General features: G+C 50.4%; 1 protein-coding gene across 2 annotated transcripts in view; it reads right to left on the bottom strand.

Moving 5' to 3' along the window:
• ASIC2 (acid sensing ion channel subunit 2) overlaps positions 1 to 25960 on the bottom strand; it is a 1014198-nt gene that overhangs the window by 225614 nt on the left and 762624 nt on the right. Inside the window, exon 1 of one of the 2 annotated variants that reach the window (XM_027130288.1) lies at positions 6509 to 8065. The exons of the other annotated variant lie outside the window; for it this stretch is intronic. Within the exon in view, the coding sequence (XP_026986089.1) occupies positions 6509 to 7219 (711 nt within the window). The 5' untranslated portion in view covers positions 7220 to 8065. Of the gene's footprint in view, positions 1 to 6508; positions 8066 to 25960 lie in introns of those variants that run through there. 2 annotated transcript variants of the gene reach the window in all.

Here is a 25960-nt window from a genome sequence, read left to right as displayed (position 1 = left end):
GAAAATAATATCGGCTTTGGAGATGGACCGATCTTTGGTTTAATCTTGACTCTGCTGCCCCCGAGCTGTGACTTTGTACCTCCCTGAGCCTCAGTTTCCTCATCTGTAAAATGGGTTCCGTAACAGCCATTCAATTCTGGTGAAATTGATGTGACTGTTTACGTAACAGATGCCCCATACAAATCCTGGGCTAGACTCTGTCCCCACTTCCTGCATGATGGGCAGCTCCTTTTAAACCCGGTGACCCTGATGAGGCACACTGACTGACCTTTGCTGGCTGACTTACCAGAAACAGTAGATTTGTGGTCATCTCTGTGGCCCAGTGTCTGGCACATGGTAGGTGCTCAATGTGCGTTGGCTGACTGAATTTCTGAGTAGCTGATCCAAGCACAGCATTTAGGAGAACCAAAGCGACGGATGCACAAACCGAATGGCCTGGTTATTCCTCCAGCCCTTCTCAGTTGGGCAGACATCTGATTGATGTCTTCATGATGGGCCACAGCGGCCCCCAAAGAGCCACTATCAGAATCAGCCTGACGTGGGTCCATTCGGATATCTGCAGACCTGAGCAGAGTTGACATTTGATTCCCTAAACTAATTTCCCGGAAGTCACATAACTTGGGGAGGTCTTTTCATGTTCCTTGTGTAAATGTCTATTTAATCACCGTCCTGTCTCTAGCACTCCAATAACTTGTACATTTCCCCCTTAATCACTGTTTCAGCTCCGCAAAGAAAAGAAATGGTTGGCTGAAGGGCCTGGGCCATCTGCAGTAGTTAAGCCCTATTTTGCCCTGATCACTCATTTGGACGGAGAACTTTTCAGCTAAGTCCCATTGGTCATTTGGTTCATGCCCTCATTTCACAGAGGAAGATGCTGAGGCCAGAGTCACATAGCCGGTCAGGGCGGAACCGAGGCTGTACTGGTCTTCCCAGCAAAGCCCCTGCCCCACCAATGCTGCTCTTTCCTCATCCAGCTGTGCAGCTGTGCCTTTCTGGTAGTGAGGACTTGGGTTCAAATCCCAGCTTTGCTACCTGCTGGCTCTGTGACTTGCAGCCGACTACAGAATTGCCCTGAGCTCAAGGTCCTCCATCTGCCAAATGGGGATGATGACAAATCCTTTCAGGGTGACTGCGGGAACTGAGATGGCATAAAACGTGCCCAGCCCGAGGCTGGCACACCACAGCCACCAGTGCCATTTACCTCCGTCCTTCCCTCGAAACGCTCACTGCAAGTAATATTAACAGAAATAGCTCACATTTATGGAGTCCTTACTGGGGTGCCAGAAACCATTCTAATCACTTGACGCTCATTTATTCCTCTTTCTCTAAAGGCAAAGGTATCTTTCTAGCCTCCCTAAAGCCATCCATCCTCACAGCTACTGCACTGCCTGGCCTAGCACCACTTCAATGGAATTTGCTGATTTTAAACAATATGTTGCTGAAATGATTTCTTGTTTTCTGTGGCTGGCTCATAGCAGCCAGCCTGCTTCCCGTGACAAAGTGTGAGGAGATCAAATGCTGTTTCCTTGGCTTTTAGTACATATGACTAGTCCAAAATCTGCACTCAGGGTTGACCCCCTGCTGATGGGGACAGACAATGAGGGCAGGGTTCAGGGAAGTGTGGAATTCTCCTGATGGAGTTAGGAATGGGGGGCGTGACAGTGGACAGTGGTGGGGTGGGACATAGATGAGATCTCCCTCTGTAGGGTGACAGCCAGTAGCAAAAGAAGTCAGAGCTTTTGCTACAAAGTTTAAAAACTTAGTTTGGCCTCCAGGTGTCCATCACATCTTTGCCTAATTATCCCCCAACTCAGCTCACCCAGCGCCCCCGACTCCCACCCCTGCCCACTGCCTTGAACTACTCTCAGCCCTAGAAAGGATGTGTCCAATCTCATCGTTTCACGTCTCTGTCCTCCTCATTTGCACATGCTGCCCGCCCCCCCCCGGGAAGTCCCCTTTCTCTCCTTCTCTACCTTGTAATTCCTATTGATCCCTCCAGACGCAGCTCAGATGTCACCTCCTCCAAGAAGCCTTCAGAGGTCCCCAGTCTGAACTGGGTACTCCTCTGAGCCCACGCAGCACCTCTGCCCTCCTGGCCTCTGTTGATGTATCTCTTTCCTCAACAATACTGCAAAATCACGGAGGACACATACCACGCCTTATCTAATTTTACATCCCCAGCAGCTAGTTTAGAGCTTGACATATAGTTGACACTCAGTATACACTGGGTGATGGAATGAAATGAACCAGGAAATGAGCCTATCCCCACTCAGGTGAGTGGTCATGATAATAGATGATAATTATATTGATCATAATTAATAACTGCTACCACGAGATACAAAGACGGTCGATCTCTTTATTCAAATTATAACGATAGCTCTTGAATACTGAGCACCTATGCTGTCCAGGCAGGGGCCGGTCACTGCATACACGTCATCTTCTTCCCAGCTCTCAGGGGCTCAGAGAGCGAAGCACCTGCCCGAGGCACGTGGCTAGAAAGAGGCAGAACCAAAGCCTTAAACTGAGGTCCGCCTGACGCTTCCCCTGACTCGTGCCCCCTCCCAGAGAGCGTCACTGCTCCTTATTTTTGGACCTGACTGGCCTCTGTTCGTGCCTGTCCCCAGACCCTCAGTCCCTCTTCCGAAGCCCCATACCCAGATAGACTGGCCTCACGGTTCTGCATCCTGCCCAGTGGGAAGGCTGCTCTCCTCCGCCCCCAGGAAAACCCAGAGTGGCCAGTGTGCAGAGCCCAAGGTCCATGGCTGATGCCAGGGAAACCAAGCGGGCATTCAGGAGCGGAGCTGCTTTGTCTGACGGCTGAGTGATTAACCCTCGCACAGGAGCTGCAAACAAACACATCCTGAACGGCCTGCAGACTACAATCCGACTCCCACCCCTGCCCAACACTGTGCTCTCTCTCCCCTGCCGGGTTTATTTCTAGACCTTGAGACCAACCGGATGGAATGAGACTTGGGGCACATCTCCCCACTGGTCGCCCTGGAAGCCCACTCCTCACCTGTGGCACTCGGGGCTTGGAAACTTCAGGTGTCTGGGGAGCGCTTGGCGTCCTGCGCCGCACTCTCCCTTTCTGTCCCCCAAAGGAATAAATGCCCCCAAACTGCCTGGGCATTTCCTCATTAGAAATGCACTCCACTGGTGCTCCCTGGAGAAATTAATCCAGGAGTCTTGGAGGACGACAAGGAGTCTTCGGGTTACCTGGGGATGGTCTTCATTCCCCAGATCTTTCCTTAGCACTTACTATACATCGGGCTCTGTGTTGGGGGCCGGAGATGGCAGGGAAATCAGATCTGATTCCCACTCAAGTCCAGAGGGGGAGACACACAGACCAGGAGGTGTGGTGACATGCATACGTGTGAGGATTGACCCCTAAACGGAAGGTAGGGGCAAAAAGAGGGAGGCCTCAGTTGTTTGGTGATGAGGGGAAGCGGTGGGCAGTCAGGAAAGGCTCCGAAGCAGCAGGAACCCCAGGGCTGGATGATGGAGGATGACGAGCTATCCCCAGGCAGACAAAGCAGCGGGGTGGGTGGGGTGCACTTAGGGTAGCAGAGGAAGGCAGAGAGAGGCCTGAGGAGCGGGGGTCCAGCTGCTGTCAGCCGTTTGCCAGAGCTTCATATCTGGTGCCAGAGAGGGCGTGGCCAGAGGGCGGGCTCAGGTATAAGGCCTGAGGAACTTGGACCTCATCCCCAGGACAGGTGAGTCACTGAAGAGTTTTAAGAAATGGGGTGCTATGCTTTGAGTGGACCTTTAGAAAGACTGCTCTGCCTATAGTGCCGAGGGTGGATGCAGAGGGCGGGGAACACTGAGCTGGAGGCCAAAGACCAGTTAGGAGGCTGGTGCCATTTTTCTAGGGACCCAGCACAGTCCGAAGAGCTCCCTCCTCTCTATATGTATGTAATCACACACACACACCCCTATCTACAAATACAGGCACAGCGGATGTGGTGTATATACTATTGTTATCTCTACTAGATGGAGTAGGAAACTAAAGAACAGAGAGATTAAGTCACTTGCCCAAGGGCACACAGAAAGTGGCTCAGGACTTGAGCCATCAGTTCAGCTTGAGCGTTCATGCTCTTAACCACTACACTATAGTATCACTCCATCAAAGATGACCAAGGATTGGGACAGGGTAGCATTGTTAACGGAGAGTATTCCTGATGGGCCCACTCTATATTAGGGGCTCCTCCGAAATAGCTTTTGGCTTCCATGGATAGAGGGGGGTGCAGCCTTTAATCCTGAGGCCCCTGGGAAAAAACTACAGCGTGAAATGTGAAGGAGCTGGAAACTCCCAGGACAGGGCCATGATATGAAGCCACTAGGGGTCACTTGAGTCCCCAGGAACACATGCCTTTGGGGAATGGAGGTAATACTTTTGCTTCGGTGGGTGTGGGCCTGCAAATTCTTCAGACACAGGAAGGCAGGGTACAGGGCGGTCAGGAAGGCTGTGCCCCAGTGAGAAGAACCCTGCTTTCGTCAACTCACAGCCATTCCTTCCAGGGAGGCTGAGGTCAGGTGACTCCTGCAGGCGCTATGTGCTCTGTAGGCCCCGTAACATGTGGCCAAGGCTACGACGCCCTGGGGCAGCCCCACTTTCCACTCTCCCAGCCACGCTCCCAGAAGGGATAGGATTTGGAGGTGGCTGAGGGCTACAGGCCTACGCAGGGGTCCTCTGATAGAAGAGAGGTCCAGGATCAGAGAGGAAGGTTCCGCGTGGCTTGTGTGTGATGCGTTTGGTGGCGTGCAAAGCTGGACGTTGAGCTTGCCGGCTCTGCGCTTTGGACAGCATTTTAGCGCCTCATATCCCTCATCTTTAAAATGGGAATAAAATTCTGCCAAAGCAGGGCTGTGGCGAGTGTCAAAAGTGAATCCTGGCTGTTGGCCCACGATCCGCACTTTGTAAAGCCATCGTCAGATGTGCAGAATTTTCCAACTTTTGGAGTTGGAGCTGCTGGTACTTGAACGTAACACTGAACTTCAGTCCAACTCTAGGGGCTGCTAGTTAGTGGTCAGCCAAAGAACAATAAACAATAAGGGATTGCAAACTTCACTCCTTCACCTTTGTGGCTGGAACTCAGAATTGTGTTTGAAGTCTGGGCGAAGTCACTCAGAAGCATATGTTAACAGCACCTCCTGCTTGCTAAGGTGGGGAAACCACAAGGTAGGTATTCTTTAAAAGCCGGCTGAAAAGCTCAGGAAACAAGGGATATTTGGGGAGTGGATAATTCACAGCTACTGTACATACAGGCTTAAAGCAAAGCAAGGAGGGCAAGACTGAAGCCAGGGTCACCATCCTAGATGAGGACTAGCCCAATCAGCCAATCAGAGGCCTGGCCTGACGGGCATCTGTGCCAACACCTGTTGGAACCAGAGCATCTATCTACCATCTCAGAAAAAGCATCGTCGTAGATGAGATTGTCAGGAATGCTGCCTAACGCTGGTAACATCGCCATCAGAGCATTTCAAATAAACACACACACCAACATTCCCTGCACTAGTGGAAAAGCCCAACCCTCCCCCCAAGGGGCATTTACACACGAATGGCTGGACAGGCTCGAGCCACGCTGCGGCCTGGCACCAGAACTCCTCCTAGGCAGACCACACAAAGCGGAAACCTTCTGTCCGACAGCTGCGTTATCCAGACCCCAGCATGGGGGAACCGACACAGAAAATGGTTCACAAACCCCGAGCACAACTTCTCTTGGCCCCGGAGGTTCACATCATATCTCTGCTGTGCTGCTTTCCCCACTGCAGGGCGTTGGTTCCCCGAGACCGGAAGACCCATACTCACACCTTGGGGGGTCAAGGGCCCCAACGGTGCCCGCCACAGCTCCATTCCCGGGTAGCTTAAGACACAAGCGCTTTCAAAAAGTAGCACAAGGGGCTGCTGCCTCTCCCACCAAACCAGCTACTGCTTCAGCGATGGTTGGTATTCTGGGAGTTTCCTCCAAAGTCCCCCTAGACTGGAAGTGTCTTGGAACTCTCAAGCCATAAGCTGCTTAGGGTCCCAAGCTTGCTTAGGGCCTCTACCCGATTCTCGCAGTGGCCCATTTTTTGAAGAGCTTCCTATTGGTTTTCCCAAAGACAACAAGCCCACACTTAAGACATGCTTCTCTCTCTTCCCATCCCTTCATCCCAGACACAGGGTAGCTACCTGGAGCCCTGTGGACCTGGGGGGGGTGAGATGGGGGAGAAGGGGGCCTGGTATTCCCGGAGGGGACCATAACAAGCAAAGCGGAGGGGCTTGGGAGCTGACAGTGCAAGGAGAGAGGCCGGGACAGGGGAGCCCAGCGACTCCTCCTGCAGTGGTGTCCAAGTCCCCACAACCTGGAGAAGACGCGGGGTACCTAAGAGTGGGTTCAGCCTCGGCCTCGTGGGCTGGTGTCACCGCCAGGGGCCTGGGGTCCAGCCCCGGGCGGCGGGGAGTGCCGGCCGGCGGCCTTATGACTCGGGAGATTAGGGGAGCGGGTCCGCGCGGAGGGCAACTCACGGAGGAGAAGTTGTGCGGGCCGCAGAGCTCGCCGCGGTACTTGCAGGAGAGCAGCATGTCTTCGAGCTGGTGGCCCAGGCGGTCCATGAAGGCGGCGCTGATGCCCTCGAAGTGGCGCGGCGGCAGGAAGAGGCGGAAGTCGGCCAGTTTGCGGAACCACTGGCGGCGCGGCTCGTCCCCCCTCAGCAGCTCGCTGACCAGCGGGCGCGCCGTGCGGTTGGGCAGCAGCAGCCCGAGCCAGTGGCCGGCGTAGTAGAGGTCCCCCTTGGAAAGGCGCGGGAAGCGCAGCGGGTTGTTGTTGCACACGGTGACCGCGGGGAAGGGCAGCTGGCGGCTCCACTCGCGGTGCACCCGCGTGTGCGACGGGAAGCTGAGCCAGTAGAGCAGGCGGTTCGAGGACCAGGACAGCAGCAAGCCGAGGGACGTGCAGAAGGCCAGCACCCACAGCGCCCGCCGCTGGAAGGAGCCCCCCGCCGCCGCACGCCCCGCGCACATGTGCCGCAGCCCGTGCAGTTTAGCGCGGCTCAGCGACGGCCGCCCCCTGCGGGCGACCCCCGGCCCCTGCAGCGCCTGCTCGCGCTCGCGCTCGCCGCCCCGGGGCCGCCCGGCTGCCGCCACCGCCGCCGGCGCCGGCTCCTCGCGGGCCATACGGAAGCGTCCCGGGCCGGTGAGCGCGGCCCCGGGCCGCCCGGCTCCGCCACTCCGGCTCATTCATTCAGCCCGCGGCTGGCGGCAGCGGCGGCGGCCCCGGCCGGGCGGAGCCGCCATGGGAGTCCGCAGCAGCAGTGGAAGCAGCAGCGGCAGCCGCTGCGCGCAGCCCGCGCCAGGGAAGCGTGCGCCCGAAAGGAGCTCCGGTGGCGCGGCATGCCCGCCCGGCGCCGCCACCGCCGCCTCCGCGGGCGCCCGCCCGGGACCGAGGCCGCCTCGGCCCGCCGCCCCTGGCACGGGCCTCCCCGAGCGCCTCCCAGGCTCTCCTGGCCCCGAGTCCTCCTGGCGGACGCCCGACGCCGGCCACTACCTCTGGAGGGGCCCCGCTGGGCGCCGCCTCTCCGGTCCCTGGGCGCTGCGCCCGCCTCCCCTCGTCTTGGATCTCGGGAGACCCTGAGCTGAGTCCCCCCGGCTCCGCCTAACCCCAGCTTTTATGCTGGTCCCCGGAGAGCAGCCACTCGGCCACCAGTGCCTGATTCGGACACCCCCAAGGACCCCACCAGCCCGGCCGGTGGCCCGCGGTGCTGGGACACGGGGGAGAAGGCGCCGGGGGACGAGCGCCCCCAGAGGCGCGCGGCGGCTCCTGGCTTGGCGGGTGGGGTGGGTGTGTACAGGGGTGAGCGGTCACCCAGCTGGCTGCTGCCCTCTTTCCCTTTCCTCCGGGACCCTTGTCACTGCTCCTCGGGCTGCGCTCGGCTGAGACCTGCTAAGCCTCCCCCAAGTCCAGAGCCCGCGCCTCGCCTGGGGCTGGGGGCGTCTCAGGGTCCTGCCAGAGGCTGCTGGCCGCTGGGCTCCTTCAAGGGTGCTGGCCAGAGGAAAGTGTCGCTTCTCCCGCGGCTCTCCGAAGTGCCTCGAGTCTCCAGAAAAGCCCGGTCTCGCCGTCCCTTGCCTCTTCTTTTTCCTGTCCCGGTGCTCCAGGAGCTGGGGACCGAGGAGCCCCGGCTACACCTCTCGGGGGTGACCCGGGCTCGCTGCTCCGCGCGCCCGGCTCGTCTCGAGACTCCCAGCCTCGCGGCGGCGGCGGAGCTCCTCTCGCGGCTGCCCGGCCCTCCTCGGGCCCCGGGCGAACTTGGGCAGTGGCCGCGCGACGCCGGCGCGGCTAGGCTTCCAGCACCTGCTCCTCAGCTCGCCGGCCCCCCGGCTCCGGGCGGGCGGGGCGGCGGCGGCGGCGGGCGCCGTGCGCTCCCGGAGACGCGGTGCTGACGCGCGCGGCCCCTCCTGGCTGCATTTTACTTCCTGGCCACTGTGGCCGCTGCACACCGAGCGGGAAGCGTTTTGCCGGAGCCGGCGGCGGGGGGGGGGCGGGGATGAGCTGCACAGAAGTGCCGCGCTGGCGGGAGAGATGTGGAGTAGAAACGCTGCGTTTATGTGGGAGGCGTGTGCATGAGTGTGAGGACACTTCGGGCTGTGCGGGCTGGACTGTCGACAACCTAAGCCGCTGTCTAGTGTGGGCATTTTTGCAAGTGTGTGAGTGGGGCGTCATGCACTGAGTGTGGGTGGGATGTGCGTGTGTACGTGTGAACGGGCATTTCTGTGTATCTGGTGAATGTGAGCCTATGCGCAGAGCTGTGGCTCTCTGAATGTGTGTGGTGTGTGTAGGACAGAGTGTTGGCTTGTATGCTCTACGTGTGTGTAAGTGTGCATGTAGGCGGTGGGAGGCGTGAACGGGCTGTTGACGTGTGGGTGGATATCGGGGTTTCTGGATGTGGCGTGTGGTTGGTGTGTTTTGCGTGTGTGTGCTGTGTAAATGAGTATGTGTGTTGAGGTGCTGGGTCTCTGGCAGGTTGGGCTCAGTGGGGCAGCCCTGCCCCCTGCCTGTTATGAACTTCCGGTGTCCTCCAAACACTTCCCTGGTTGGGTCCGCTGCTCATCCCTGGCGCAGTCCGCCAAGTGCAGCCTTCCTGGGTGGGCGGCAGGAAGGAGGATGACTTCCATGGACAGGAGACTCCATCTCTGCCATTCTCATGGCGGGGTTCCTACAGCTGGTTGATGTCACCCTTCCCTCCTGGACAGGCTCAGGGTCTTCCACTAAGCCCTGGGCACTTTTGGACACTTTCATTTAGCTTTCTAAAATATTCTGCCTTGACGTGTTTGGGAGGATGGGTGAAGCATGCAGTGTACTGCTAACTCCATTTCACACTAGACTCGGGAGGCCAAGTACTTGCCCAAGATCAAACTGCCCCTAAGTGGTGGATCAGAATTCTACACCCAGGTCCCCGAAGCCCTGGTTCTTTCGACTGCACCACGGGGCCTTGCAGTTTGCACTCTCTGGGCCAGGCGCCTTGAGGCCAGGGCTGGAGTCTTACTCCTTGCCTGCCCGGCGTGGTGTAGGGTAGGTCTCTTCCCGTATTTCCCAGATAATTGACTCACTGAGGCCTCACTGGATGGGTAACACTTCCAGCATTATTACTCCCCGGGATAGAGGAGTTTCGTAGACGTTTTCCAGAGAGTAGATTGTGATGGTGGCGGTGAGGGGAGAGACAATGTGAAGGGATCCTGAGGGTGGGAGGGCACCCCGGTGAAGCTGGGAGATTTGGGGTTTGGAAGATTTGAATTTGGGCCTGGAGAGACATTTCACCCATTTTGTGATGATTTATTAGAGGTGGTCCAGGTAAGTCTGTTGAATGAGCATCAGGTGTCTGAGCGGTGCGTGGGCTTTCCCTCCTCACTGACCTGGAGGGCATATGTCAGCATGGCAGCCCCTGCATCTGGTCTCTGGAGACTGGGATATCTGAGCCCTGCCCCCCACTCCTGGAGGCTTTTCTCATTCACCTGGGGAAGAAGCTATAGAAGTTGGGCTTTGCTAAAATTCTGCTTTGGATTCAGTTCCTTGAAGATATCTGTTGCTAGCTTTGGGGGGAAGGTTCTGAATCTGCCAGTTTTATGGGGTCTCTAACAAAGGCTCACTCACTGGTGCTTCAACCTGGTCCCAGCAGTCCTGGGCTGGTGGGGGGGGGAGGGGAGGGGTGCCACATATCCAGACCAAGGTGGGGCGACCTTGTGAGCTCAGTGAAATTACTGATGAAGCAGCCAGGGTAAGCATGCGACGTCTTCCAGCCTCATAGCCCTGGGGTGGCACGAAACTCTGTCTTGTAGAAACCTTTAAGACCTTTTGTGTTTCTGATTTGTTCAGCTGTTGTGGGCTTTTTCTTTTCCTGGCATTTTCCCCCTTGAAATGTACACATGCTGCTTTTGGTTTCCCGAGTGTCATCTCTGCCATGGTTTTTACTGTTAATTCTCCAAATGGGTCACTTTTTCAGAGAGAGGAAGGGTATCCTGCATGGGCTTCAGGGGTCTTGGCACAGAAATCCAGAGACAGACACAGGGATGCCTAGTGATCCCAAGTGATCGATAGCTTTCTTTTTGGCACATGTGTGCAGTGCATTTCCTACACTGCCTGAAATCCCCCCCACCCCTTTCTCGACCAGTACTTTGACCAGCTCTGTGAAGTTCTGCTCTTTCCTCAAACCCCAACTGAAGCATTGCCTCCTAGGTAACTGGATTGATACCTCCATCATAGCCTTTGTATAGCACCTTGTCACTGTGTGTATCTAGGCTCTTCTTCTGGACGTGAGCCCTTTGAGGACAGGGACCACATCTCATTCACACTGTTGTCTCTATCTCTCAGCACAGTGCCCTGGCACCTAGATGAAACACAGCAAAATGGGGAAGAGGAGAAAGGAACTAAGATCTCTTGACTATTTCTGTATGCCAGGCAACTGTACCAGACACATAAACATATTTAATTTCTTATTCCAACCTTGCAGGGGGGTATTTTTGCCCTCTTTTTACAATTATTGAACCAAGGGCATGGAGAGCAGGAATTGAACTCAGCAATAACTCATTCCAAAGTCCAAGATTTTCCTTCTCCATCATGCTTCTTTGAAAAGTATTATGATAAATAATAACAATAATAATATAATAAATGTAGGACTTCCTAATCACTAGGACTTGTTCTAAGTGACTTACATTAAAAACAAGTGTCATAAGCATTCTAAGTGTTTAATCCTCAAAATAATCCTACTAGGCAAATACTGTTATTTTCTCTATTTCGAAGAGGAGGAAGCCTTACCACAGAGAGGTTGAGTTACTCACCCTAAGCCACACAGCTTAAGCAGGAGAGCAGCCTTTCAATGCAGGTAGTCTGGCTCCATCCCCTGTGCTCTCAAACCCTACCCCATACCACCTCTGCCCTCAGAGCTGCACTGACACAACAGCTCACGTGAATTAGCTTTCCCATCCTCGCAGGCTCACTTGGCCAGAAAAACAAACTCACGAGGCAGTGCCTGAGTTGCCCCACGTGACCTATCCACCAAGAAGCATGAATTTAGCATTGTGATTTCCCAATAATAAGCTTTTAAGAAAATTTCCCTTTTCCTGTTTATCTCTAAAACATCTGTCGCTCCACACCTGGAATCCTGGCCTCCTGTGTGATGTTTGGGCGCCAGCCAGCCCACATTCTGGTGGGTGACCACCACCGCCAAATATAAGCTCTTTCTCCCATTAAACGAGTTTGTTGGGCAGGAAGGTCCAATTAGGTCAGTGTGATTTTCTGTTTTTATAATCCAGTCGTAGGAGCTAATACTCGTTGGCTTGATCGGGCTTCACTGGGTCCCCTGATATTCCTGCTTACCCCCAATCCCTACTGCTCAGGGGCTTGGTGTTTAGAAAGTATCAGAGGTACTGCTTAACCCTGCTCTTTGGAATCGCTGCTACACACCCGAACAGCGACAGTCCACCGGTAACTGATTCTATCCCCAACATCTGGCAGTGTTGAAAGCTTCCTTTCATCAAACTGGAATCAGTCTCTTTGCAAATGTCTCCTAATTTATCCCCGGGGAGCCACACAAAATAAGTTTGATCTTTCTTTCGCGTGGGAACCCTTTAAATACTTTATAGAATCAAAGTATGTCAGTGGTGAAAGGGGCTCTAGTAGTCTGCCTTCTAGCAAAATCTTCAAGAAAGTCTTTCTTCTCCAGATTAAACACCATCAGTTCCTTCACTTGTTTCTCCTGTACTTGGGATGGGATCGCGGATGTCGATATCTTTAAAATGGTCCCATACCCATTGGTATGAACCCACCAAGCCCTTTACTCTGGACCTGGTCCATCCAGGCCCTGATCTTACTTTTGACGGTCATGGGATCTTGTCTGCCACCCTCCTCCACCCCTGGGATGTAGTGTATGTGGTGGGTGTGGAGGGGGCAGAGGGGGCAGTCACAATGGGCTCTTGGTGTCTTTGCTTAGAATGCCGGGCCCACTTCCTTTTAGCACTCATGGTGATGAGTCAACACTACTTCTAGTCTCAGAGTTCCTTGCTCTTAGGGGGCAGATGTGCTTTTGTGGGTCTGTCTGAATGTAAAGAGCTCGCTTTTTCTCTTTCTTTCTCTGTCTTTCTTCTTCTGTCTCTGTACTGCCCTGGGCTCTCTGTCACTCTGCTTCCCTCTCTCCCCCTCTTCTCTTTTCTCCTTCTCTTCTTTTCCTCCCTTTCTCCTCTCCCCAACCTCTGCCTGAAGCCTAGCAGTCCCCTCTGCTACCTTCTTAGCCTGTGCTACTGGTGGCCTCCGGGTGCATAGAGGTGGCTGCATTGTCACAGGACCTCAGCCAATGTCCAGTAGTCATGATGGGAGCTCCTGCACTGGTGGAAAGGGCAAGGAGGACTTCACCAGGGTTTTGGTCACTGCATACCTCCTTTCCCATCCATCCCAGCCTCCCTCCGTGGGGCTGGCGCTGGAGTTGCCATTCCATCTTACCTTTTCACGTGCTTCAGCATTCCACTGCTTCTCCCGCTTCTTCCATGGCTTTCTTATATTATACTTGGCCCCTCTTCGTTCTTTCTTCTTCTGGGCTCCTTCTTAGGTTCTGCAGATTTTTTTTTTTTTTTTTTGCATTTTTGGTCATCCTCATTTTACTGGAGTTCAAGCTCTCAGCTGCTCATCCTTCATCAGCACTAAATCCCAGAGGTAAGAAGGGAAACAGGGGCCCACAACTACCAGAAGAAAGATCGGGACTGAAAGGACCAGGTCCAGAGCAGAGGGCTGGTAGGTTCGTGCTCTGCTGAAGCACTGTGCTCCACGGTAAATGGCAAATCCTGAAAGATGGGAGGAGGTAATGTAATCGAACCCTTTCACTCTCAGGGGAGAAAGCAGAGGTCCAGAGAGGGGAGTGGCTTGCCATAAATCACACAGATGGATACCGAGAAACACAGAACCGAAATCCAGATTCCAGCTTCAGGGTCATTCTCCGCTCACCCTATGGAATAACTTTTCGACCACCCATTTTGAAATCAGCAACGTATTCACATGGTCAAAAAGGACAAAAGAGTAAACAGTCTAGTAAAAAAATCTCTCTACCCCTCGCCTTCCCCGGTCACCCATCTGTCCTCCTTGGAGGCAATTAATGCTATCAATTTGCTGTATAATCTATTAGTGATACTTATGAATATACATACGTGTGTATAGTCTCTATATGCTTCCCTTTTCTCACGCCAATGGTTGCCTCCTGTGAATACCATTTACTAGAGTAATTGTATTCTACGTTATTCACACCTTTTTTCTCTGTATTTGCAGTTATTTTATGGTTGCCTTCCTCTGGCACCTCATTCCAACTTCTGTTATTTTACTCAACTTCTCATTTCACATTGTCCTGCTCTCCCATCCAAAAAGGACAGACGATCCTACGACAAGGTGGTACACAGAGCTCGCCGTTTTATTATCAGATTTTCCGTTAACCCTTTCCTAGATGTTCTGATGGATGAAGGCTCTTGCGTGGATAATCTCACACATCAGATAGTGCAAAGATGTTTCCATTTGCCTCTGAACAGTATTACATGATGCATTTGCATAGGATTTAATTTTCTGGTCAAATTTTCTTTAAACTAATTATAACACACACACACACACAATTGAGTGCCCTCAGCACACAGCTCTTGTTGGTTTGGGAAAGAGGTCCAAATGTGCATTGGTTGGGAGAGAAAACCAGTTTGGGATTCAGAAGTTTCTTTGACTAATAAAGAGAGTGAGTAAGACACACCATGGAGAGAACCAGAGGGTGTCAGTGCCAAAAGTGATCTTAACGAGCATGTGGTTAAACTTAGAAGAGGAAATTGATATACAAAGTTTAGTGATTTGCCCCAGTCACTGGGAAGTTGATCTTATGATGGTGATGATGATGGTGGTAATGGTGATGGTGGTGATCGTGGTGATGGTGGTGATGGTGGTAATGGTGGTGGTAGTGATGGTGGTGATGGTGAGGATGGTGGTGATGATGATGGTGGTAATGGTGATGGTGGTGATGGTGATGATGATGATGGTGATGGTGGTGATGGTGAGGATGGTGGTGATGATGATGGTGGTAATAGTGATGGTGGTGATGGTGATGATGATGATGGTGATGGTGGTGATGGTGGTGATGGTGATGATGATGATGGTGATGGTGGTGATGGTGAGGATGGTGGTGATGGTGATGGTGGTGATGGTGGTGATGGTGATGATGGTGATGATGATGGTGGTGGTAGTAATGATTGTGACGGTGATGCCTGTGCTAATGCTGATATCTGATAGCTAACATTGATTGAGCACTAATTATGTGTCAGGCACTGTGCTCGATGGACATGCATTCGCTTATTTAATCCTCACAGCAACCTTATGAGGTATGTGTCACCATCATAGATCTTCTACACAGGAGGAAACTGACGCAGAGATTGGATAAGTAACTTGTCCAGTCGGTGGCTGGATTCAAACCCAGGTGTTTGGGCTCTAGAGTACAGGGTCTTAATCAGGTTGGTTGAATTAGCTGAAATGAGGACTGTAGTGGATATTGACTGAGCACCTAGCGTGTGTCAGGCACTGTCTTAGGCACAGGAAATGCAGGGTCTACTCAGATGTGGTCCCTGTCTTAGCTTGCAGTCCAGTGGGGGACATGGGTAAGAAAATAGATACCTTTAATAAAGTATGATAAATGCTATGCTAGAGTGTGTTGAGAGGGGCCAGAGGAGGGGGCTCCCCTTCCTTAGTCTGAGAGCGATTGCCATACACGTTTCCCACTGAATTTCTCCATTCATTTTCATTTTCTCACCCCAGCTCATGGAGAATTGTATGTCTCTGCCTACAGGGATCAACCTTGGAGACAGGATCTGCGACCCGTTGCAACCCCAGCATAAGCCCACGCTGAGGAGCCCTGATCCACGACAACCATGTGTCCACATATATGTCCTCCTCCTGATGTGGCTTTTCGTGTCCCCAGTGGTGTCTTGTTGACCTGTGACATTTACTTTCTAAGTCCAGGCCACATCAATAATGAATCTGCCTCTTCCCCCAGCGTGGCCTTCCCTATTCTGGGTTTAGGCTTGAATAACTGGGTCTTGGTTGTAACTTTGACCATAAAGTTAGCAGAGCAATGGAGCTTTGCACACTCTTCTACCCAATTTCCTCTCCCATACACATAACAAAACTCTCATTAAAACAGTTAAGCACAATAACCTTCTCCAGTAGTTATCACCCACTCATATTACGAAAAGGCAGGCAGTTAAAATCGGATTTAATGACGTATAAAACCCCAGGTACAATTAGACATTTTATTCCCAATTCCTTGACTGTCCCCTTAACTGTTTTTAGCCATGACTTAGTCTTACCCCGGCTCTCACCTCCCCTCTGGGGAGCACTAACTAACCAGCCCTGAATCTGTCTTGCAGACGGACCCTCTGCAGTGACTCAGAGATTTCAGGCCAAGTTGATTTGTCAAAAGCCTCCATCCAGGTTGCTTTCCCTCCAGCCGCAGCTTTTCTCTGTCTCAGCCACTAGCAGTTTGTTTACTTTCTTTCCCTTATAAATGACCGGAGCCAAACCACTATCTCGGGTTTCTCTCCTCCTAGTTTATCTTGCCTGTCCATCCACAGGAGGGGCAGAGTGGGAGGGATTTTATACATTCTTTTGCAGTGTGTGGACCAGTGTGATTATCCAAAGAGAAGACAGGGAGAGAAGGGCAGGACAGGGAAGGCAGGATAAGGGAAGGAAAGGGGAGGGGAGGGGATGATGGGGAGGAAGAGGAGAGGAAGATAACACAGCACCAGCCAGGTACCTACCACATACTATCACGTGCACCATAGAATGTTCATTCTTTTCCTTTCTGGCGGCGTTGCACAGCTTGCGGGATCTTAGTTCCCCGATCAGGGATAGAAACTGGGCCCACAGCAGTGAACCCACCAAGTCTTAACTGCTGGACTTCCAGGGAATTCCCCCATGTAATGTTCTTCATAACAACTCTCCCAGGTCGGTAACATTATCCCATGTTACAGATGGGGACATAGAAACTTTATCTTTCCAATCTTATTCTCTCTGTTGCTGGTTTAAGCACAGTTCAAACCATAATCCCCCAGGGCAACCATTCACTGAGCTGGATGTCAGGCACTGAGTTAAGCCTCATTTTCCAGATGAAGAAAATGAGGCTCAGAGAGGTGAAGTTACTTGCCTAGGGTCACACAGAGTACATCACACAGTAGCAGAGCCTGGATTCCAACCCAGGTCTGACTCCAACGTGTTGGTAATTATTAGAAAGGCAGGAAATTGGGAGTTTAGAAAGGGAAAAGATAAGGTGGGTGGCAGCATAATTCAGAATTTTGCAAAAGCCCTTGGGGAGATGAAGGGAGTGAAAACAGAGGCTAGGTTCTCAGTATCTGCTGTGCGTCTGGAGCTCTGTTCTTCCCAGCTTCCGTGTGATGCCATCATGGGCAGAGCTAAAACTATACAAGTCCAGTGGTAAGAAAGAGGTTTAGGGAAGTATCCATGGGTACAAGTGCCAGGCTGGGCTAAGAGAACGTCCAAATGACCAAACGCACTGAGAGCCATCACAGGGCTGCAAAATTGGAGCTCATGTTTACAAACCAGAGACTTTCAGCCTACCCTCCTGTCTCCTTTCCTCCTTCCCTTCCTCCCTCCTTCCTTCCAGACCTCAGCTTTGCTTTCTGCTTTTAATCAATACTTCTCTAGCCCAACAGTGCTTAAGTTTACTCATTCAATAATTCTCAGCAGCCTACAGCGCTAACACAAAACATTAGATTCAAAACAGCTTTCTGAAAGTGCCTGGAGTTATAAAGGCAAGCTCATAAGCCTGATGTGTAATAAGAGCATGAGACACTTCATACCCTTTGACCTGGTAATCCCACGCCCTAGAAGCTTCCTCAAGGAAATAACCCCTAAACAAAGTACAGAGGTATTCGCGGTGATGTTTCTCATGCTAGAGAAAAACAAACAAATTAAAAACAGTTCACATGCCCAGCACTAGGTGAATGGCTAAGCTAATGATGGTGACACCATGTCATTGGAAACGATGACATTTTTAAAGAAAAGAACAGGACAAGGATGCTAACGTGTTGGGTTAGAGATGAAACAGCACCAAGTAAAAAGATCTGAGCACAAAGGGCACACCCGGCCTGATTGGCACTCCAGGAAAACATCTCTTTGTACCTGAACAATGATCAGAGGAGAATTAGGACAGACAGGGTTTACTAACAAACAGGTGTTTATTGGTGAAGTTTGTTCGATTTCAGACAAAGCCCGAGCAACCTTACCAGAGCCAGGCTTGGAAAGAAGGCACATCGTAAGGTGAAGAATTTCTGTCTCTATGAAGTGGTATCACTGGATTATGGACCACTGGACCTGGACCTCTTGGCCAACCTCACCATCCTTCCCACCTTGGCACTGCCAACCCGCCAACGGAAGCGAGCCACAGATGCTGCCCTTATGTGGCTGGAACCATCACCCTGAACTCTGCCCGCTCTTGTGTATTCTGCCTGCTCCTGGGCCCCCCTCCCCCTGCATTACCAGGGTCCCCACCTTAGTCTCAATCCCTTTTTGTTCAATCCTGGAACAAAACCCAAGCAGTGACTCACATGATAGATGGGTTGGGACCAAATAGTGACCCATAATAAAAACCGACCCAGAGACAAACTGTCCCCAATAAGGGAGGGGCATTTGGATGAGGATTGCTCTGAGGTGTTGCTTTCCTTGCATCCTTTCTGCTGGCTAGGTCTCTGTCATCTGTTCCCAGACTCTGCCCAGACACCTGACTCTGACATGTGATCCAACTCATGGCTGGCTGACTTGGTTTGGTGCACTTGACCCTGGCTGGACCTCGACAGCATGAAGGGTCCAAGCACTTTCTCCAGCTACATCACATTTCCATCTTTAACTATGGTTGGAATTCTCCTTGGTCTTGGCACCCATGGTATCCTTCTTTCTGGTTTAGTGGCAGTTCAAAAAGATAAGTCTGAGAAGTCACAACGCATGTCCCTAAACTAATAATAATAATAATGGCCTTAATTGAAGATATTAATGTGGCAGGCATAATGCTAGGGACTTTGCATGCAGTATCTCATTTAATCCCCAAGTAACCCTAGTGAAGTAGATAGTATTCTTTCTCTTTGTGCCAAGGAGGAATCTGAGGCTGAGAGAAATCAAGTGGATTATTTAAGGTCAAACTCAGGTTCTGCTGATATTAAATCCTCCCTCCAACCCCTGTTATATGATACAGCCTTCCAGGCACCAAAGTTAACATCACATAGTTTAAGCATGAGTGAGCCTCTGATTTTCAGGGAGCCTGCTTACCTTTACTTTATGTACAATCCTGATAACATGCTTTGTTTTGTTTTTCAGGCTCTCAGTAGAATAGAAATGACATACATTATGAAAAGAAACAAGCAGGCTTAAGATTCAGCGACACTGATGGGCAGAACATACAGCCAAAGCCTGACCACAAAGGAGAAGACAAAAGAACTATAAAAACAGATACAAGGACTAAAAAAAGACACCACTTAATGTTGGGCAAACTCCACACGTTTCAAATCGTCCTGAGTCTTTTAGCCCCAAAGAAGAGCTGGAATTTACAATGATGGCCTTGAGTTGCCAAGATTACATTTTGTTCTGTATAATTTGCATAAGAATATATGAAAGGATGGGGTATTTTTCAGAAGGAGTTTTGGCCAAATGGTTCCATTAAAAAAAAAGTTGTGGTATTCAAGGGAAAAAATAAATCCTTAACTCTTGGAAACGCTGGCTGTTCAGAAAAATCACTTATTTCTTTGGAAGAGAGAGTCTAAATGACAAAGGTCCATTTCTTTCATTGGTCCATTGTTTCAGCCATCACCTTGAACAAACCTTCCCTGTTGTCATTTTGTTTGATGGCCAAACCGTGATTCGGTACATGGCTTAACATTTCCAGTTAGTTACGTTGCTGCCAGTGGGTTATGTTGTGGGTGTTTAGTTGTTCTATAAAAGGGAGTTTCGTGGTATTTAAATGTTTCTTTTCTGTTTCTTAAACTAAAAATAATGACAGACCACTTTTTACCTCATTTTTTCTTCCCTCGCAGAAAGAAACAATAAAGGGGAAATGGGATTCTGTTTGAGAAAACAGTTCTACCGCACGTGTCTCCATCAGAAACATTTTAGGGCTTTGTTCTGTGGGACTCGGAAATCTTATGCAATCGGTGACAGAATTCTGACTTACAGACGGGTGTCAGAAATCAGAATATCTCAACTAATGGAGCTCATTTATTAGCTTTCTGAAGGCAAACTTCCCTTGGTGGCTTTTGTGTGTGTGTGTGTGTGTCTGTATGTGTACATGTGTGTGTGTTTCCCTTTTGCATATGCACACTGATTGATACAGAGGAATGTGATATGTCCGTGTTGCTTTGGGAAGTATTCACAATATCCTTTTAAATTTGGAACTGTAAGTTTAGCCATGGGAAGAGAGAGATTTCATTCATGAATTCTAAGTCCCTTTTTCACGTCAAAATCTTGGAATTACCCTCAACTAAGCCCTTCCCGGCCCCCCTCCCCTGCTACATTCCATTCATCACTGAAGGCTGTCAATCCTGCCTCTAAATTATTCTCAAGCCCCTGGGCAGTGTTCCATTCTCATGGCTAACTTGGTTCAGGCCCTTCTGGTCTACAGCTTACAGCCTACCCTGTTACTACAGCCCTTAACTGGGCCCCTTGTCTTTGATTTCCTCCCTCTCCAATCCATCCATGACCCTACCATTCTGATTACATCATTCGTCTGCTTGAAATCCTCCAATGGCTCCCTAGTGCTTCTGTCAGAGCTTTACAGCTTGTGTGTCGTGTCACACGATGGGTCTCAGGGAGGGTGGGTATTGATTCTCACAGCTTTGGGGGTAACAGAGCAGGCTTGGGGCAGCAGGAGCCCCAGGGGCTGCTCAGGACTGCAGTCTTATCCATTTGCCCCAGTATGCTGTATAGATATTACCGATTGTGTTCTTGAAAACATTCCAGAAAGTTCTGGAAGAGCCTAGCTTCTAAAGCCCTTCTCACCCTGGCCCCACTTACTCCACCATCCTCTCCTGCTACTTCCTACCCCACAAACCCTTTATCCCGGCCATCTAAGGTTCTTGCTTTTCCATCTTAAATCCATACCACGTTTTTGCAACATTATGACTTTGAAATTGACATCTTCCCTTTTCTTCTTGGTGAACCTGTCACTTTTTTTTTTTTTTTTTTTTTGTGGTATGCGGGTCTCTCACTGTTGTGGCCTCTCCTGTTGCGGAGCACAGGCTCCAGACGCGCAGGCTCAGTGGCCATGGCTCATGGGCCCAGCCGCTCCGCGGCATGTGGGATCTTCCCGGACCGGGGCACGAACCCGTGTCCCCTGCATTGGCAGGCGGACTCTAGCCACTGCACCACCAAGGAAGCCCAGCCTGTCACTTTTGAGGCCCTGCTCACCTTTCCCCTCTCTGAAGCTCCCCCACACCCAACCCCACCCCGCACTCCTGCAAACAGGATTAACCACTCTCTCTCCACATTGCTCCAATGCAAGCCAGGTAGGGGAAGTTGGGAAAGTTACTTAAACTCTCTGGGTCTTAATTTCCTCACTTGAAACATGGAGATAATAATATCTGCCTTGCAAGGTTAGCATAAAGATTAAATAAAATAACATTTATAAAGCATTTAGTACCAAGCTTGGCATACAGCAAGCATTCGGTAAGTATCTGTTGAATAATAAAGGGTAGTCAATATCATTAACTATCAGAATTTGTCAGTGCACTTATCCCATAATTGTGCAAGGGTTGTTAACTCCTCCTGTTTGTCTTAGTGCAATAGAGTCTACTCTGCTAGGGTGTCAGCTCCATGAAGGAAGGGATTTTGAGTTTGTCTACTGGTGTATCCCATACACACTCAACAGGGCCTGGCACATAATAGACCTGATTAATCTTTGTTGACTGCTTGCTTTCCCCATTTGGTTCCTGGGAAGGTCAAATGGGATGATGTATGTGAAACACTCTGAAAGTATAGACATCTTGCAAATACCTTATAAGTTTAGGAATTACCCTTTCATCGATGCTTTTAGTGTCAAGGTTGACGCTTGGGCTGAGCTGTCAGCACCCAAACATGCTTGCAGACCCACGTTCCATGGTGTGGCGTGTCGGTTCTAGCGTGGTCTGATGCCCACACAAAATGCGGGCATTTTTACTTGTTGCACAGAGATAACCAAGGCAGGCATCCTATTTGTATCATTATCTTCTGAAATAGATGTCTGAACAGAAAAGTCATTTATGGATCTGTCAGTTTCAGCTCTTATGCTTCTAACAGCAATGCAGTTCTAGATATTTTGTCCACTGAGTCCAGATACCCTTGTTCACTTTGGCAGGTAAGGGAGACTCTGGGTGGGCTTCACTTCAGGTGAGAGTGGGAAGCTCTTTAGCAATCAGCTGGTCCCATCTCCTTGGTCTAATTTCTAGACAAGGAAATTGAGGCCCAGAGAGAGTCAGCGACTTGTCCCAGGTCACCCAGCCAGCTCTGGGATCCCCCTTCAGTATTTCTTCCTTTTACTTTGCTACAGTGTCTATAACGGAGAGAGGAGGGGGAGTTCCAGGCCCAGGAAATAACACTACTTGAAAAATATGGAGTCTATATAAGGGCTCCATTCACATATATTTGGGCTCAGATCTGAACAGAGGCTGAGAAATGAAAATTCTCTGTATGATAGTGAATGAACGCAGATAACGTACAAAGACCAGATTGGTGTGTGTGTGTGTGTGTCTGTGTGTCTGTGTGTACTTTATTTATTTATTTTTAATTAATTTATTTATTTATTTTTGGCTGCCTTGGGTCTTCGTTGCTGTGCATGGGCTTTCTCTAGTTGTGGCAAGCAGGGGCTACTCTTCACTGTGGTGCGCGGGCTTCTCATTGATGTGGCTTCTCTTACTGTGGGGCACAGGCTCTAGGGCGCGTGGGCTTCAGTAGTTGCGGCACATGGGCTCAGAAGTTGTGGCTCACGGGCTCTAGAGCACAGGCTCAGTAGGTGTGGCACACAGGCTTAGTTGCTCCACGGCATATGGGATCTTCCCGGACCAGGGCTTGAACCGGTGTCCCCTGCATTGGCAGGTGGATTCTTAACCACTGCGCCACCAGGGAAGCCCTGTGTGTGTACTTTATTATTTAGCTTATAAAGAGGATTTTATTTTATTTCTTGTTACATTTGCAGGAAATTTGGATGGAAGAATACAAATAATACAAAGCTTCTAGAAAATTAGTTTCTCGGCAGGTAGTGAGATGGATTGGGGGTGGGAAGAAAAGGAGGCAGGGACACAATTACATTCTTCTCTACTTGAACTGATGAGGGTCGGGGCACAGTGGTGACGGTGGAATGGAAAGAAATATTTCCCTGGATAAGAATAATTAAGGGTCCCATGTGAGAGACTCAGGGAAGGAGGAATCATTGTGAGACTCCTCAGTGAAGAAGTGGTAACAGTTAATCTGGTGCCAAAGGTGATGAAGTGCAGGTCAGACAGATAACAAGGCTGATTGCAAACATCCCTGAAAACGCCATAAAGGCCCCAAAACACAGAGAATTTTATTTATATGAACAAACGTTAGCTTTCATAACAGGGGTTTCTGGCCTGGAATACAGACCCAAACTAATTAGGGAAGGAATGACTCCGTGGCTTTCAGCTTATTATTGAAGAAACCTCTAAATTTATGTGGTTTTTCCCAGTCAGATGGTGTTCAACCAACTCTTAAGAGCCATGCACGGCTCCTTTAAGCTATCACATCTATCTCCTCCCCCTTCTCCAAGAGGAGACCGTCCTTTCCCGACATCCCAGGCCCAGGTTCCAGACACTGCGCTTGTTTTGTCATGCTTATAGGACTGCCTGTTCTCTGATCCCTGCTTTTTCCTCTGCACCTTCTATCATCTTAACTGTGATTTGGACTTGACATTGGAATTTCTTTCTTTTCTGATTTCCAAGTCCCTGTTGGGTTGCCTTATTTAAACACCTTTCCTGGTACTGCCTGGAGCTGGTCTCGCCAGCCTCAGGATCATAAACCGAAGCCCAGTTATGGAGCCTGGCCCAGTAGCTGGCTTACTGCAGGTATTCCATAATTTGGTGGTGTTGTTGACTGCATAAACGAATGACTGAACGATGAAGGACAAAAGGAAGGCAGGGAAGAGGGTGGAGAAATAAAAGGAACATTTTTATTCCACTGATAGACTTAACTCTATAGCACCAAAAAACTTCGTTGAGCTGGTTTATTTCTGGGAAAGGCAGTACCACCTACATATTAACAACATTTTGAAACTATCCTAGGAGAGTAGATTATATTACTTTAATATTAATACTCTGTATTATTATAATACCACTGTTTGATGCCTGTCTGTTGAAGCCTGGGTGTTTTGATGCCTGTGACGTCTCTTAACCCATTTGATGTCCATTTGCATGTGGTAAGAGGTGAAATTTATGCTCAGGGAGGCAGGTGGTACTTGGAATGATGGTGGTACTTGGGAGCCATGAACTCTGGGTTCATGTCCCATATGTGCCACTGACTTGTGACTTTAAGAAAAGTCACAGGGACTGGTCTCTGGGTCTAGGTCTCTCACCTTTAAGATGACATAATTGGACTAGATAACCTCTAGAGTTGTGTTTCTCTAAGACTTGTACGTACCTGAGCTGATCTATTAACCTTAGACCAGAGCAGACCCAGTCTCATCTTTGGAGTGATCCCAAACGCCAACATTACCTCCTCAATTCAGGTAGCAAATGTCCATCCACAAGGACAGAACTTAGTGACTGCGGTGCTGATCTAAGGGAACAGCCTGGACTTTCATCCTCAGTCTCAGAACTGGTGTTAAAAATGCCTCTGAAGAAGTCGGGCACTGGCTGTGTGTGGGTTTGATCCTTCCTTTGTATCTTCTGCTTGTTCTCTCTTTTTGTGTTTTTCTGGGAGGGGAAAATTGCTCACATAGAGTCCAAGAGACAGAGTCTTCTCTTGGAACACACACCTGCTGATTTCAGTGACGTCTGCTGTACACAAGAATGCTTGGAGGCTGGGAGGAAAACTTTTCTTATCCTTTTGTATATCAGAAAGAAAGGCTGCATTTTTGTCTTAGCATTGCTAATCTGGTTCAAGGGCTAGAGCTTTCTGGAGAATCACAAAGGCTGCCTGATTTTCCAGCCTCTGGTTAGAGAGGCAGACAGGTAAACACAGACCTACCACAGCCTCTTCTGGGTTCCAAAGACTTGGGGAAGAGGGCTCTGATGCTCTGTTGCTGAGCCACAGTCTCGGCACGGCTCCATCGTAGACTGGGGAGAGCAAGAGGAGGGAGGCAATAGCTCCTTAGTTGGGCACCTGCTGGGTACAGTGTGCCGCCCTGGCTGCTCTGCACGTCTTTGATCCTTTTAACCATGTTCTAGGTCTCTAAGGAGGAGGAGCCTATTTCACAGATACAAGAACTGACACTTGGAGAGTTGAAATAACTTGCTCAGGTTTCCACATTAAACCTGGGATTTGAGTCCAGGTCTGACTCCAAAGGCTGTGCTCTTTGTACTAGATACTATACTCCCCCATGCTGGCTGCTCCTAGCAATTGTTTGGACGGGGATTGTGTTGCAGGGAGGAGGTGGTAACAGTCACGATGGGGGCATGCAGGGCAGCCCAGTCTCTCTGAGCTTACATTTAGCGTATAGGCAGGAAACTGCTGACTCATCGTGTATCTGTTTGCCCTGCTAGAAGCAGAGAATGTAGGAGTCTGGGAGATGGAGAGAGAATTTGGGGAGCTCAACTCTGTTAGAACCCCGAGATGCAAGTACGTAGAAGCAGGGTGGTAGGTAACCCAGAGACCAGGAGGAAAGCTGGAGGTTTTCATTTGAACACAAAGAGGAGACACTCCCTGCCATAAGCCACATCTCTAGGTTTCCCCCTTCATCCCACTTCTTATTCTATAGGCTTTCTTTGGCGAATCACCTGCTTTCGTGGTTTCAACTCATGAACGATGTGATGACTTCTAAACTACAATTTCTGCCAAATCCTGCTTCTGATTCCATGTGAGTCCTTTTGTTCACTCCGCTGGAAGCTCGTCAGCCACCTGAAGTTCAGCGTGACCAACAATGACCTCCTCATCTTTTGCTCCCAAACACCTTCCTAGGTTTCTCACCTCAGCAAATGGCACCGTCATCCACCCAGCTGCCTGTGTCAGGAACCCAGGTGTCAGACTTCTTCCTCTGCCTGCCCCCAAGTCTTGTTGATCCAAGCTCTAATACCTCTCAGCTCTACCCGCCTGTCTCCCTCTATCGCCATTCTCATTCCCACTTTTTGTTTGTTTGTTTTCTTCTGGGTTTTTTTGGCCATTCCGCGTGGCTCGTGGGATCTTACTTCCCTGACCAGGCATTGAACCTGGGCCCTCTGCAGTTACAGCGTGGAGTCCTAACCACTGGACCACCAGGGAATTCCCTCACTAAT

Source organism: Aethalodelphis obliquidens, unplaced genomic scaffold (genome assembly GCF_003676395.1).
Source record: "Aethalodelphis obliquidens isolate GAN/ISIS:26980383/991018 unplaced genomic scaffold, ASM367639v1 scaffold38, whole genome shotgun sequence".
NCBI lineage: Eukaryota > Metazoa > Chordata > Mammalia > Artiodactyla > Delphinidae > Aethalodelphis > Aethalodelphis obliquidens.
Note: the sequence above shows the minus strand (reverse complement) of the source record. Positions and strands in the feature narration are given on the sequence as shown.